This window comes from Myxine glutinosa, chromosome 4 (genome assembly GCF_964187855.1).
Source record: "Myxine glutinosa chromosome 4, kmMyxGlut1.1, whole genome shotgun sequence".
NCBI classification, from domain to species: Eukaryota; Metazoa; Chordata; class Myxini; order Myxiniformes; family Myxinidae; genus Myxine; species Myxine glutinosa.
In genome coordinates, this window is record NC_136264.1 from 73,679,301 (window position 1) to 73,691,762 (window position 12,462).

The window sequence follows — 12,462 nt, forward strand, 5'->3', positions numbered from 1 at the left end:
CCACAATAACGTGGGAATAATTGTTGTCGTCAAAGAAGAAAAAGTGTAGTAAGACTTGTCAAATACTATATGGTCCGATAGGATGTTGCAATTACAGTTATCTCATCTGGATCTGATTCCTCACATGGATCAGATGGGATGATAGGCTTCACAGCTAACACAACTCCGTTGGCCCAACGACGGTGCTGACGTTGGCCCAACGACGGTGCTGACGTTGGCCCAACGACGGTGCTGACGTTGGCCCAACGACGGTGCTGACGTTGGCCCAACGACGGTGCTGACGTCGCAACGACGGTGCTGACGTTGGCCCAACGACGGTGCTGACGTTGGCCCAACGTTGTTGTGTTAGCCTGGTTGGGATTCATCTTCTAGGATTCATTGCTGGTGGACATGCAATATCCCGCGGTGCTGGCACCCTGTCCAAATGTCAAATTGATACCCCAACCATGCAGCCATGGGCCTACCATTTAGTGGCCCTCAGGGCACTTTCAGTACAGCATAGGACCAGTAATGGCCCTCAGGGCACTTTCAGTACAGCATAGGACCAGTAATGGCCCTCAGGGCATTTTCAGTCCAGCATAGGACCAGTAATGGCCCTCAGGGCATTTTCAGTACAGCGTAGACCAGTAGTGGCCCTCAGGGCATTTTCAGTACAGCATAGGACCAGCAACCTACATCGATGTGCTAAACGTGACGGTTTCCACCATCGTGTTCAAATGCACAAAACCAACTGGCTCGGAAATGCTGCTCACACACAACAGAAAGAAATGATGCAGACCTACCTACCACGAGAGAAGGAACAAGTCTCACCTGCTGACCTAAATCATATGACACCAACAGAGACAGAAGGGATGAGAGCAAGAACAGTAGATGATAAAGAACATGAAGACTGGGGAGAACAACAAAGTAGAGAAGAAGAAAAAGACGATGATGATGACTGGAAGAAGAGTTGGCCAACAAAATAGCAGAGATGAGGTTGATACCAGTCGGGGAAAGACTGCATCTCTATAGAATAGAAAACAAGAGAACCAACCGAGAAAGCACTCAGAAGAACTACATGGTCCTGTAGAATTCATACATAGAATTCTTACGCTGCTCAGTTGACTTGGTGTGAGCCAACACTTCTGTTTTTTTAAGGGTTTTTTTGTTTGATCCAATATGGCTGCCAGACCATGTGACCGATGACGTCATACATTTACATTCTCCAATATAATTGTTGCGTAGATCCCGCTCCACAAGTTTCAAATTGATCGGTCTAAGCGTTGCGTAATTGTCGAATTATGACGTTAAAATGAAGGCATCGATGACATCCAATAATCACTGGTACAATTGTGTCACTCTTCATCTTCCAGGATCTTTTCACTTCATTTTTGAGGACTTGTTTTTTGGTCATTTTCTTGATTTGCGCGTTTAGGCTAAAATTGCTGGGGACTGACACCTCAGCCTCAATTAGCAATGCCTTCTCTTCTTTTTTGTACCTCAGTGCTATATCTGGTCGCAATGCTTTGTCTTCTATGTTCACGCTTGATTGGATCATTAGGTCATACATGTCCTTGTGTCCCTGTTTTCAGTGATTGCTTTTGGTTCATGTTTCCATGACTTTTATGGAACTGGGATATTGAGACTTTTTCAGATGTGGCAGCGGATTACTCGACATTCCTTGTTATGCCTTTGGGTGTACAGCTGCTCCAACATGAGGTTTTTTTTGTTTTGTTTTTTTACATCCTGATAGGAGGTGACTCATACTTTCTGTTTCTACCTTGCAGAACCACACTTGTCTCATTGACTCAGTCCCACCATTTTCTTAAAGCCATTGGTGCAGTGTCCTTGGTCTTGGGCATTTACTCGTATAATGATTCGTTATCCATCACAGTTGAGCTGACCTGTTTTTAGCCATTTCGAAGAGCCTTCTTTGTCTACTCCCAATCTGTCCAACTCTTTATTTTTTCTATTTTATTATTATTATTATTATTATTATTATGCCTCTGTTGATGAAGTTGCCAGAGGCATTATGTTTTAAGGTTGTCCATCCGTCTGTCCATCCATCCGTGATAGGTTTTCGTATCCGCGATAACTTGAGAACGGCTGAATGGATCCTAGTCAAGCTTGGTGCAGGTATGTATAATGAGGTAAAGATGAACTGATTCGATTTTGGGATCACGAGGTGAAAGGCCAAAGGTCACAGGGCATGTTAGGTAAAAATCCTGTTTCCGCGATAACTTGTGAACCATTGATGGGATTCTGACCGAATTTGGTACAGTTATGGAGAATAATGTAAAGATGAATTGATTCGATTTTGGGGTCAATAAGTCAAAGGCTAAAGTCTGTAATATGTCTATAACTTGGGAACGGCTGAAGTGATCTAATTCAAACTTGGTACAGGTATGTATAATGATATAAAGATTAACTGATTAGATTTTGAGGGCAAAGCTCAAAGGTCAAAGTACATAAATACATCTATAACTTGAGAACAGCTGAAGTACTCCAATTCATACTTGGTACAGGTATGTATATTGATGTAAAGATTAACTGATTATAATTTGCGGGTTAAATGTCAAAGTCCGTAATAGGTGTATAACTTGAGAACGGCTGAAATGATCTGATTCAAACTTGGTAGAGGTATGTACAATGATGTAAAGATTAACTGATTAGATTTTGGGCTCCCAAGGTCAGAAGTCATGTCAGGTAAAAAGTGTGATAACTTGTGAACAGCTGAAGGGATTTAAATTAAAACTTGGTGCAGGTATGTATAATGATGTAAACTTGAACTGATTAAAATTTGGGGTCAAGTGGTCAAAGGTCATAGGTCATTCCAGGTAAAAATGTGATAACCTGAGAACAGCTGAATGGATTTAAATCAAACTTGGCACAGGTAATACACTCAAATCAAACTTGGTACTTGGTCGTACTAGTTTTATATATTTATACCTTCCTGCTCTATCGTTTTCCCAGTTGGCGGTGTATATCTGCTGATATTTTGTTTTATATTTTTCTTTCTTATTTTTTGCTATTGTTGCGGCTGTACTCGTTGTTTCAGTTTATTGTATGACATCTTCCATTCGCACCTGTCTTTGTAAATATTTTGCCAGGTGGGTTAGGGATACCTTCTCTGGTTTGTTGTATTTCTGTTTGCTTACAAATTGGATTTGGTAGTCTGTTGAACTTTTTACGTATTAGGCCAATCATACAGCTGTCATCCTATGCGCTTGGTTGAGCTCCATCAGGCCGCTACCTCCTTCTCGTCTCGGCAGGTACATTCTCGGGATGCATTGATTTTTGTGAAACATTTTGTGGATGGTGAGGAGTTTCCTTGTTTTGATATCCAGTTTATTGATTTTTGATTGTGGCCAGTTTATTTTTCTGCAGCTGTACTTTGTTTATGGTTTATGGCTTTGATTTTGTTCCTTGGAGAAAGTTCTGTTTTCAGCATCAGCCTCGTTCTACGCAGGCATTCTTTGGTAATTGTTTTGTGCATTTGTTTGTGACATGTTTGGTGGCCCTCTTCTACCCCAAGGTATTTATTTGTATGATGTGTCATTGTCTAACTCCTTTATTGTTTTATTCGTGTCAATTCTATGTTGTCCGATTTTGTTGATCTACCTTATATGAATGACATGTACTTGGCACACTTATCCAGGCCAAATTCCTTTTGAATGTTATTGGAGTACTGTTTCACTAATTAGAGTTGTTCTGCCAATGTTTCATAGTTTGGTGCAAAGAACAGCTGTGGTTCTCATTGATACAATGTTTTGCTCTGAGTTACACCATGTCAGTCAACCAATGATTAACATCATACGATTTGTGTGACAATAATGCTTGTAAATGGGCCAGCATTTGCCATTTGCTCCTGCGTACTTTGAATAGTAGCTGTCGCCAATCAAATGCAATGAGATTGCAGATATGATTTTTACCCTGCGCTTGCGAAGCGAAAAGCAGTTTTTTTTATTTTAATTTTCATTATTTATTTTGTATACAGAATCGAGGCTCATGTAAGAGCTAACACATTAAACATGAAAACATGCACAGACACATAAAACATACAATGGAGGGAGCAGGAGACAAGAGGGAGAGAGAGGGAAGCACACAAGCACAACAACAGAAGAGAACAGGGACGTCGGTAGATTTGTTGAAGGGAGAGGGCTGGGAGAGGAGTACACGGTATAAAGCTTATGAACACTACTAGGAATTACAGCAAAGAAGTTGGAGATTGAAAGAGGCGGATCTGGGGTGTTTTATACGGGGGTAGAAAAGATCAAGGTTTTGGATAGGGGAAGATAAGAGATGGTGGTGAACAGCTGTTTTGAAGACCTGGAGGGAGGAGATGGATTGAAGAGAGTGAGGGAGTTTGTTCCAGAGGTGGGAGGAAAGAGTGAAGGTGAGCAGAGAGTCTAGATTTTGGCAGTTTCACCAGAAGAGGGTTGCTGGCAGATCTTGTGTGACCTGTAGGAATATTTGGGGGGGGAAAGCACAGACAGAGCATGGGGAGCTAGGCCGGAGAGGGTTAGGCATTCGGTTGCATACATGTGGTGTACATGTGGCTTGCGTGTCTGCATTTTTAAAATTCATTTTCTCGACAACCGTTGGTCTGATTGACATGGAATTTTACCATAGGAGCACCTCTGCCTGTAGAATTTTAGTGATAATTATGTCGTCATAGGTCACGTGGTAGGGGCACCATCTTGGAAAAATCGAAAAACGTTGCACCTCTATATCTCCAAAATTTCTCCAAAGAAAAAATTTAAATGTGCCTCATTATAAAGAACTCTGCATGGGGAATAAGTGTTAAGGATGACGTCATTGGTGCCTTAATTATGATGTCTTAATTCGACTGGGACAACGATTAGTCTGATCAGTTTGAAATTTCTTGAGCGTGATCTACACAACAATTGTCTAAGAGAATATAAAGTTATGTCATCACTCACATGGTCTGGCAGCCATTTTGGATCAAAGCGTCTGTGTTTGTGTATTGTCAAGGGCCATATGTATCACTTTTCTTATCTCTACTCCTTATAAAGGCTTATCTTTGTGTGATAATTATGCTGCTCGGTCAAATGTATATTAATTAATTAAAATCAATAATAACGTTTAAATGTTTTTTATTAAAAATCAAATTTATTAATATAATGCATAGATGGGTTAACTTTTTCTATATAAGAGCCATAACTGACATATTTTTCATGATTTATATGGATGCGTGGATTTAGTGGATCCCTTATTAGCCTCACACATTACCGAGGGAGCATGAAAAGGTATCGTCATGGACTAATGGTGTTATATGTCAGTTCGTCAGTCGATCAGTCAGTTTGCACTAGTTATCAGATCTACTGCAATCTATATACCATGTCGAGTCTCTGCATTGCTAAATGCCCTGTTTTTTTTGTTGTTTTTTCAGAAATTTGACGACAAAGAAGAAATTGTGAAGCAGAGATGAAGATTGTGGTGATTGGCCAGAGCCAGTTTGGGTTGGAAGTGTACAAATGTTTGCGTGCTGAAGGTCATGATGTGAAGGGTGTGTTCACCATCCCTGACAAAGATGGCAAGTCAGATCCCCTAGGTGAGTGAACGATGGTCACTGCGTAGAAATCGGGTGAAATAAATAAATAAAAGAGAACACGAAAAAGAGTGCACGTTATGCCTTAATGCAATAAAAACTGAAATTGGAGTTCAAACCTGATATCAGAGCTTCTCAGAAAGGAGATTTAATGCTAATGATGGTTCAAGGACTACATGTACTTTAACTTTGCACTCACATAAATAGTAATCTGAAAATGTTGAAACTTTCACGATTTCTCAACATGTTCTTATGTAGCAAAAATGTACTTGCATTTAAACACTGCTGCATGACTTTTATGTGTTACCTCCCCAAACTCCGGTTACGGTGCCCCTCAGTCTCGAGAGGGAACACGGCAGAAAGATTTGTTATTTTGAGTGTTCTAATAAACCATGGTGAAGCCACACAAATGCAATTGTAGAACAAAACAAGTAATTGTATTAAGAACTCTCACATACTCAATAATAACACTATGAAAGAAAGTACAATCAAAATATCACTTGCATCAAATAAACAATACATATGATGGTACCATCATTCCCCCAATGCTCTCAAAGCAATAAACTCACGACACGCCAAGTGTGAGTGGAATGTAACCTTCCCCAAATTCCATGCAGGGATCCCCACGCTGGGTGAAGCCATGCAGAGAACAGGCAGGTATCGGCACGACAGAGGACGAGGAGTTACTAGGTGAGAGGTCGATATGGGAACCAACGGCAATCAACACTATGAGGTCGATATGGAAATCCCAACGACAAAACAAGATGCACCAAGTAGACAGTCTCTTCGAGGACAAAATGGCGTATCAGCCTGTATTGGAGGCGCTTGATTTTTCTCCAACAATAACTCACGCATGCTAATAAAACCTGAGACGCAGGTTTAATTGCAATCACAATATAGGACGATGTCGCGGGCAATCCCTTTCACGGGAAGCCTCAACTCATTCGCGACCACTATCAAAAAAGTCCGCTCACAGCCTTAATGCGATTCACGGCTGTATCTCTCTCATGGCCGTCTCCTCCTCTGCCAAGCTCCTCCTCTCTTCTCTTCCGGCCTCTTTGCCACGTCTTCCTTTCTCCTTCACAAACATTTATTTTTACCTTTTACTAAAGTCATCTCCATGTCACACACAAATCTTAATAATATTACCTGAAACTAAAAATCCTACAAGTATATAATAACAACAATGGTGGCAGTGACGGATCCGTAACAACGACAAGTATCATAGAAGTCTTTGGGTTGGGTGCGTATCCACTTTAGGACATTGGCCTTCATTTTCTTATCACTACCAAACTTGATGCCATCAAAGTGTTTCCATAGTGTCCCAAAGAGGTGAAAGTCTTATGTTGACAGATCTGGGCTGCATAAGGTGAATGGTTTAGAACCTCTCACCTCATCTGCACTGGTTACATTTGTCATATGAGGTCCTGTATTGTTATGTAACAGATGCAACACCACTGGGGAGCATTCATGGGCACCACCTGTGAATTGCATTGTGAATGTCGTTATGTAGGAGGTCCCTGTGTAATACAAGACATTTATTGTTCTTCCTCTGCCAAGAAAGAATCAGTCCTTGGCAATCCCAAACCATTGCAGCCAACACTTTCCTGACAGATGTCGTACACTTTAAATTTGTGGGTCATGTGAGCCACTGTATTAGCTCTACTCCAAACTTGACCACTCACTTTCCACTCCTGATACGGATTCCAACTTCTTCTGCAACATCATGACAAGTTGTTCAATTACTCAAGATAAGTTGATCGATTCTCTGGATATTAGCAGGAGTTATAGCCGTCACCAGAACATGTTAAAAGTGGAAGATCATCGACTAAGTCTCTGCTATCTTTGTACTTTCTAGCCCATGTAAACACACTTCTTCTTGAGAGATTATCATCCAAAAACTGTCTCGTAAGTATTCTGTGAATTTCAGCCAGCTTCGCACTTTCCTTCACGAAAAACGCATTCGCACCGCTCATCCACAGAGCACGATACACCGCTTGCCGCCTCCAATATGGCCACCCGCAATGCATCAGATGGCAGCTTCCTACACACATGCTGATAGAGTTCCCACTACTAGGGAAAAACAATTCAGTTATTTCCTCGAACGAAAAGTCATTATATAATTGGAAGTGCAGGAAGAACTTGAACCACCTTCTTATATTGAACAAACAGTATTGACCAATTTGAGATGCACCAAGTTGTGGAACACTTGAAGAACCTTTTACTCATTGATTTTTGAATGAATTGACTCGTCGAAAAAGTATTTTTTCATCTGAATATCCAAGAATTTAACCAACTGATTATGTCCTGTATTTGATGATTTGCTTACTTACCAGATAAACAAGTGAATTGACATTTTAATCAAAACATAATGCAATATTTACCTCTTTCTCAGTTTTGCCAAATGAGTACCATGTTTGTTTTTTTTTGGTTGTGCTAAGATATTAAACTTTTCACTTCTTGTTTGATATGCCAAATCGATTTCAGCATCTTTACTACCTATTTATCAATCGCCAATCGGCCATCTTGTATCTGATCTCGAAAAACAATGACATGCATATGTAAGCCATCATTCATTATATGTATGGCACGTTTTAACGAGATCAGTAAATGCATGTCCGAGAAATAGTTGAGGACATGTTCAACATCGGGGTTTTTACAACTAAAATGGCCGCCAGTCAGCCATCTTTGATCTCATCACGAAACAAAATGATGTGCTTATGTATGCCATCATGTATTGTCTTAATGCCAATTATGAACAAAATCGGTCCATACATGGCTGATATATCGTTGCGGACGCATGCACGCACACACGGAATGAAGGACAGACAGACAGACAGACGGACAGATGGACAAGATCCAATCCAGAAGCCCTCGTTTTGGACCAAGTCCAATAGGGGATAATAATAGAGGTGCGAAAGCAGAACCTCTGACACTTTAAAACCACACTGCTCTGGGAAGGAGGGCTTATCCATGGTGAAGGCAACTACCTCGGAGAAAGAAACACTCGAGTATAAACCATGAGAAGGGCAACAGGCAGCCATCCACCTTTGCTATTTCACCTAGTTTTATGACTCAAATATCAAATGGTTCAGGACAGGAAACCTGACAACATCACAAAATAAATGCAGAAGGGAAGTTTAATATTTTGAGACTTTGTAATGTGAGATGGAGAGATGTTGGTGATTTCATGAGTGATGATGTGAGGGTAATCTGCTTGTGAAGGGAACTGAGAGGCACTGCAATGATGTTTGACAAAAATGTTGAAAAGTGTGCCTCCAGAATTATCTGCAACTCTGAGATAATTAATGTTCCTGGTGAAGCCTACAGCTGACCCCATAGACAAATTAATTTATCATCAAAGTTTAAATGTTCACAGTGATCAGCTTGAGGAAGAAGAGGATGTAATTACCTATGCCACGGAAGGTCGATGGAGGCTATGCTTTCACCTCTGTCTGTCTGTTTTTTTTTTTTGTTTTTTTTTTTTTTTTGTATGCTGAATCGAGGCTCGTGAAAGAGCTAACATTTACTTCACAAACAAATCAACCAGACAAACAAAATACCCAAAAAGAGGGAGCGGAAGACAAGATGGGGAGAGAAGGGGAGGCACACAAACACAACATCCGAGAGCAGGGAGATGTGTGGAAGGGAGAGGGCCCGGGGGGAGTAGGCATGGGAAGGGGGGCGGGGGGGGGGGGAGGGAGAAGTGTAAAACACAAGGACACCAAGGACTTCCTGGACAGAAGTTGGTATTTCAAAAAAGTGGAATTGGGGTGAAATTAGCGGGGGTAGCAAAGATCAAGGTTTTGGATGGGGGAAGATAAGAGATGGTGGTGAACAGCTGTTTTAAAGACTTGGAGGGTGGAGTGGGATTGAAGAGAGTGAGGGAGTTTGTTCCAGAGGCGGGAGAAAAGAGGAATGAAGGAGTGAAGGTGAGCAGAGAGTCTTGATTTTGGCAGTTTAACCATAAGAGGGTTGCAGGCAGATCTTGTGCGACCTGTAGGAATATTTGCGGGACAGAGCCCAGAGAGAGCTGGGGGGGCAAGGCCAGAGAGGAGTCGGTAGAAGACCGAAAGACCACCAACCTGCCTGCGGTGAGTGAGTGAGAGGCCCTTGGAGTTAGCTTCATCGCGGGAGATTCCAATGATTCTGAATGCTTTGGTTTCAACAGCGTGAAGGCGAGCTAGGTGTGAGGCAGGAGCACCAGCCCAGAGGGGAGAGCAGTACTCCATTGAGCTGCGGATGAAAGCCTTGTATGTGGTGAGGAGCTCAGGTGTGCCAAGGAAGGACTTCGCACGACGGAGGATGCCCAGTCGGCGACTGGCTTTGGAGGCCAGATTTGAAATGTGGTTTTACCAGGAAAGATCATGGGAGATAGTGAGACCCAAAAGCTTGAGTGACAGAACTTATTGGAGAGGATTATTCAGAAAGTGGATGGGAGGGTTGTCCAGTCGGTCTTTTCGGAGAGACATCGTAAGAGTGTGAGATTTGTCAGGATTGAAAGACATGTTCCACTTGTTTGCCCAGTCTGTGATTTTGTCAAGGTCTGCAGAGAGTGAGGAGGCTGCAGCCTGCCGATCTGAGGGATGAAGAATGGAGCGACAGAGAGGAGAGTCGTCAGCAAAGAGATAGAGAGGATTTTCAAGAGAGTCAGAGAGATCATTGATGAAGACCAGAAAAAGCACAGGGCCCAGAACACTGCCTTGGGGAACTCCAGCCTGAACAGGAAGAGTAGATGAGGGAAACCCATTCAGGGCCACACGTTGACTACGACTAGAGAGGAAGTCCGCCAGCCATGCGTGGAGATTTCCATGGATACCAAAAGAGGAGAGTTTGGTGAGCAGAGCGGGGTGCCAGACCGTATCGAAGGCACGTAATATGTCAAGGGAGACTGCTCTAATTTCCTGTTTGGCATTGAGGACCTCCATCCATTGTTGAGAAAGCAGAAGCAGCATGTCCAGAGTGGAGTGTCCAGGTCTGAAACCAAATTGATGATCAGAGATCAAGCCATTGGAGAAGAGGAAAGATTTCATATCTGAAGCAATGATGGATTCCATGACTTTGCTGATAATTGGGAGAAGGCTGATTGGTCTGTAGTTGCTGGGATCTGTTTTTGCACCTTTTTTGTGCAAAGCGGTGATGTTGGCAGATTTCCAAGCAGATGGAAGATGACCTTGAGCAAAAGAGAGGGTGAAGAGAACAGAGAGAGGGAGTGAAAGAGCGGAAGAACATGATTTTAGGACCCGTGGGCTGATGCCGTCAGGTCCAGTTGCAGAATCAGAGTCGAGGGTTGACAGAAACTTTTCCACCTTGTCAGGAGGAAAGGACACAGAGTCCAGGAGCAGCTGGGTACGACTGGGTACGGTGGGTACAGAGAGGGATGGGGTTCGGACACAAGATTTCGAGGCAAACAGAGTTGAGGCATTCAGCTTTTTCACGTGCGGAGTCAGCCGTTAAGCCGTTTGAGGTGAGGGAGGGGATGGAGGGGGAACAAACACCAGAAACAGATTTGACCAGACGCCACCAGGATTTGGAAGAGGGAGACAGATAAGAGAGTTCGGTCTTGAGAACGGTGAGATATTGTTTCCTGGCTCTCCTGAGGGTGGACACACACTTGTTTCGGGCTTTGTGAAAGGAAATGAGATTTCCTTCCGTTGGATTTGCTTTCCAGGAGATGAAAGCAAGTTGTTTCTGGGCAATAGCCTCACCACAAGATTCCGTGTACCATGGACGGGAGGAAGGGTATGACAACTGAAGACGAGATGGGATAAATCTGTGCATGAGAGAGAGCAATTTACTTTGGAAGAATTCCCAGGATGAGTTGATGTCAGAGGCAGTAGAGATGGGATGGGATTGTTGTTTTTTTGAACAAGATATCTCAAAAAGTTATGGATGGATTTGAACCAAATTTGGTGGAGAGGTTGGGTATGTGCAAAGGATGAAAAGATTAGATTTTGGTGAAGGTTCGAATCCGGATCTGGATCCCAGAATTTTAAAAGTGATTCTTTACCATTGAGTGATTGGGCGAAACCGAATCGTAGGAAAATATCGCAAAAATTTATAGACTGATTTGGATGAAAATTGGTGCACAGGTTGGGTGTGTGACACGGAAGAACTGATTAAATTTCGGTGAAGATCCGAATACGGATCCGGATACAATATATTTTTAAAACTTTTAAAGTGTTTCTTTACCATTGAGTGTGCTATATATCGGGACAAAACGATATCTCGCACGATATCTCAAAACAAGTTGGAGACAAGTTATGACAAAACTTGGTGGATGAGTTACGTAGGTGAAAAGAACAAGCCAATTACATTTTGGTTAAGGTCCAAATCCAGATCTGGTCTATCATCTGCCATATAAATGTGTGTGTGTGTGTGTGTGTGTGTGTGTGTGTGTGTGTGTGTGTGTGTGTGTGTGTGTGTGTGTGTGTGTGTGTGTGTGTGTGTGTGTGTGTGTGTGTGTGTGTGTCTTTATAAGGGTAGGTTTTAAAGGCTTTGAGTTGTGCTTTAGGAGGGATTTGAGTGGTGGGGGGGGGGGGTTAAGGGGCAATCTTTGAACACGACTGTGTGTCAACCGGTTAAAAGACTCTGAGGAGCCAAAATACCCCGAAGACCCAAAATACCCTATAGACTGTTAAAGACCCCAAATATCCAAAAGACTGAATACCCAATGGATCCCAAAGACCCAAACAACCCCAAGGACTCTGAAGATCCAAAAGACCGAAAAGACCATGAAGACCTAAAATACCCTGAGGACCCTGAAGATACTGAAGACTGTTAAAGAACCAGAAGACCCCAAGGACCCAAATGACCCAGTGGACTTGAAAGACCGACAAGTACCTTAAAACCCAAAATACTCCGAAGACACCAAGACCCTTAAAGATCCAAAAGACCACAAAATCCAAAAT

General features: G+C 42.5%; 2 protein-coding genes across 17 annotated transcripts in view; one reads left to right on the plus strand and one right to left on the minus strand.

Annotated features, from left to right (window-relative positions):
* Positions 1-12,462, minus strand: part of LOC137424777 (uncharacterized) — a 675,237-nt gene that overhangs the window by 406,888 nt on the left and 255,887 nt on the right. The gene's annotated exons all lie outside the window — the stretch shown is intronic.
* Positions 1-12,462, plus strand: part of LOC137424790 (cytosolic 10-formyltetrahydrofolate dehydrogenase-like) — a 256,540-nt gene that overhangs the window by 173,823 nt on the left and 70,255 nt on the right. For 11 of the 16 annotated variants that reach the window (XM_078775936.1, XM_078775934.1, XM_078775935.1 and 8 more), the window contains exon 7: positions 5,393-5,554. The exons of 2 other annotated variants lie outside the window; for them this stretch is intronic. In XM_078775936.1, the coding sequence (XP_078632062.1) occupies positions 5,393-5,431 (39 nt within the window). In that variant the 3' untranslated portion in view covers positions 5,432-5,554. Of the gene's footprint in view, positions 1-5,392; positions 5,555-6,168; positions 8,029-12,462 lie in introns of those variants that run through there. 3 more of the 16 variants (XM_078775921.1, XM_078775928.1, XM_078775940.1) reach the window with 1 other exon arrangement.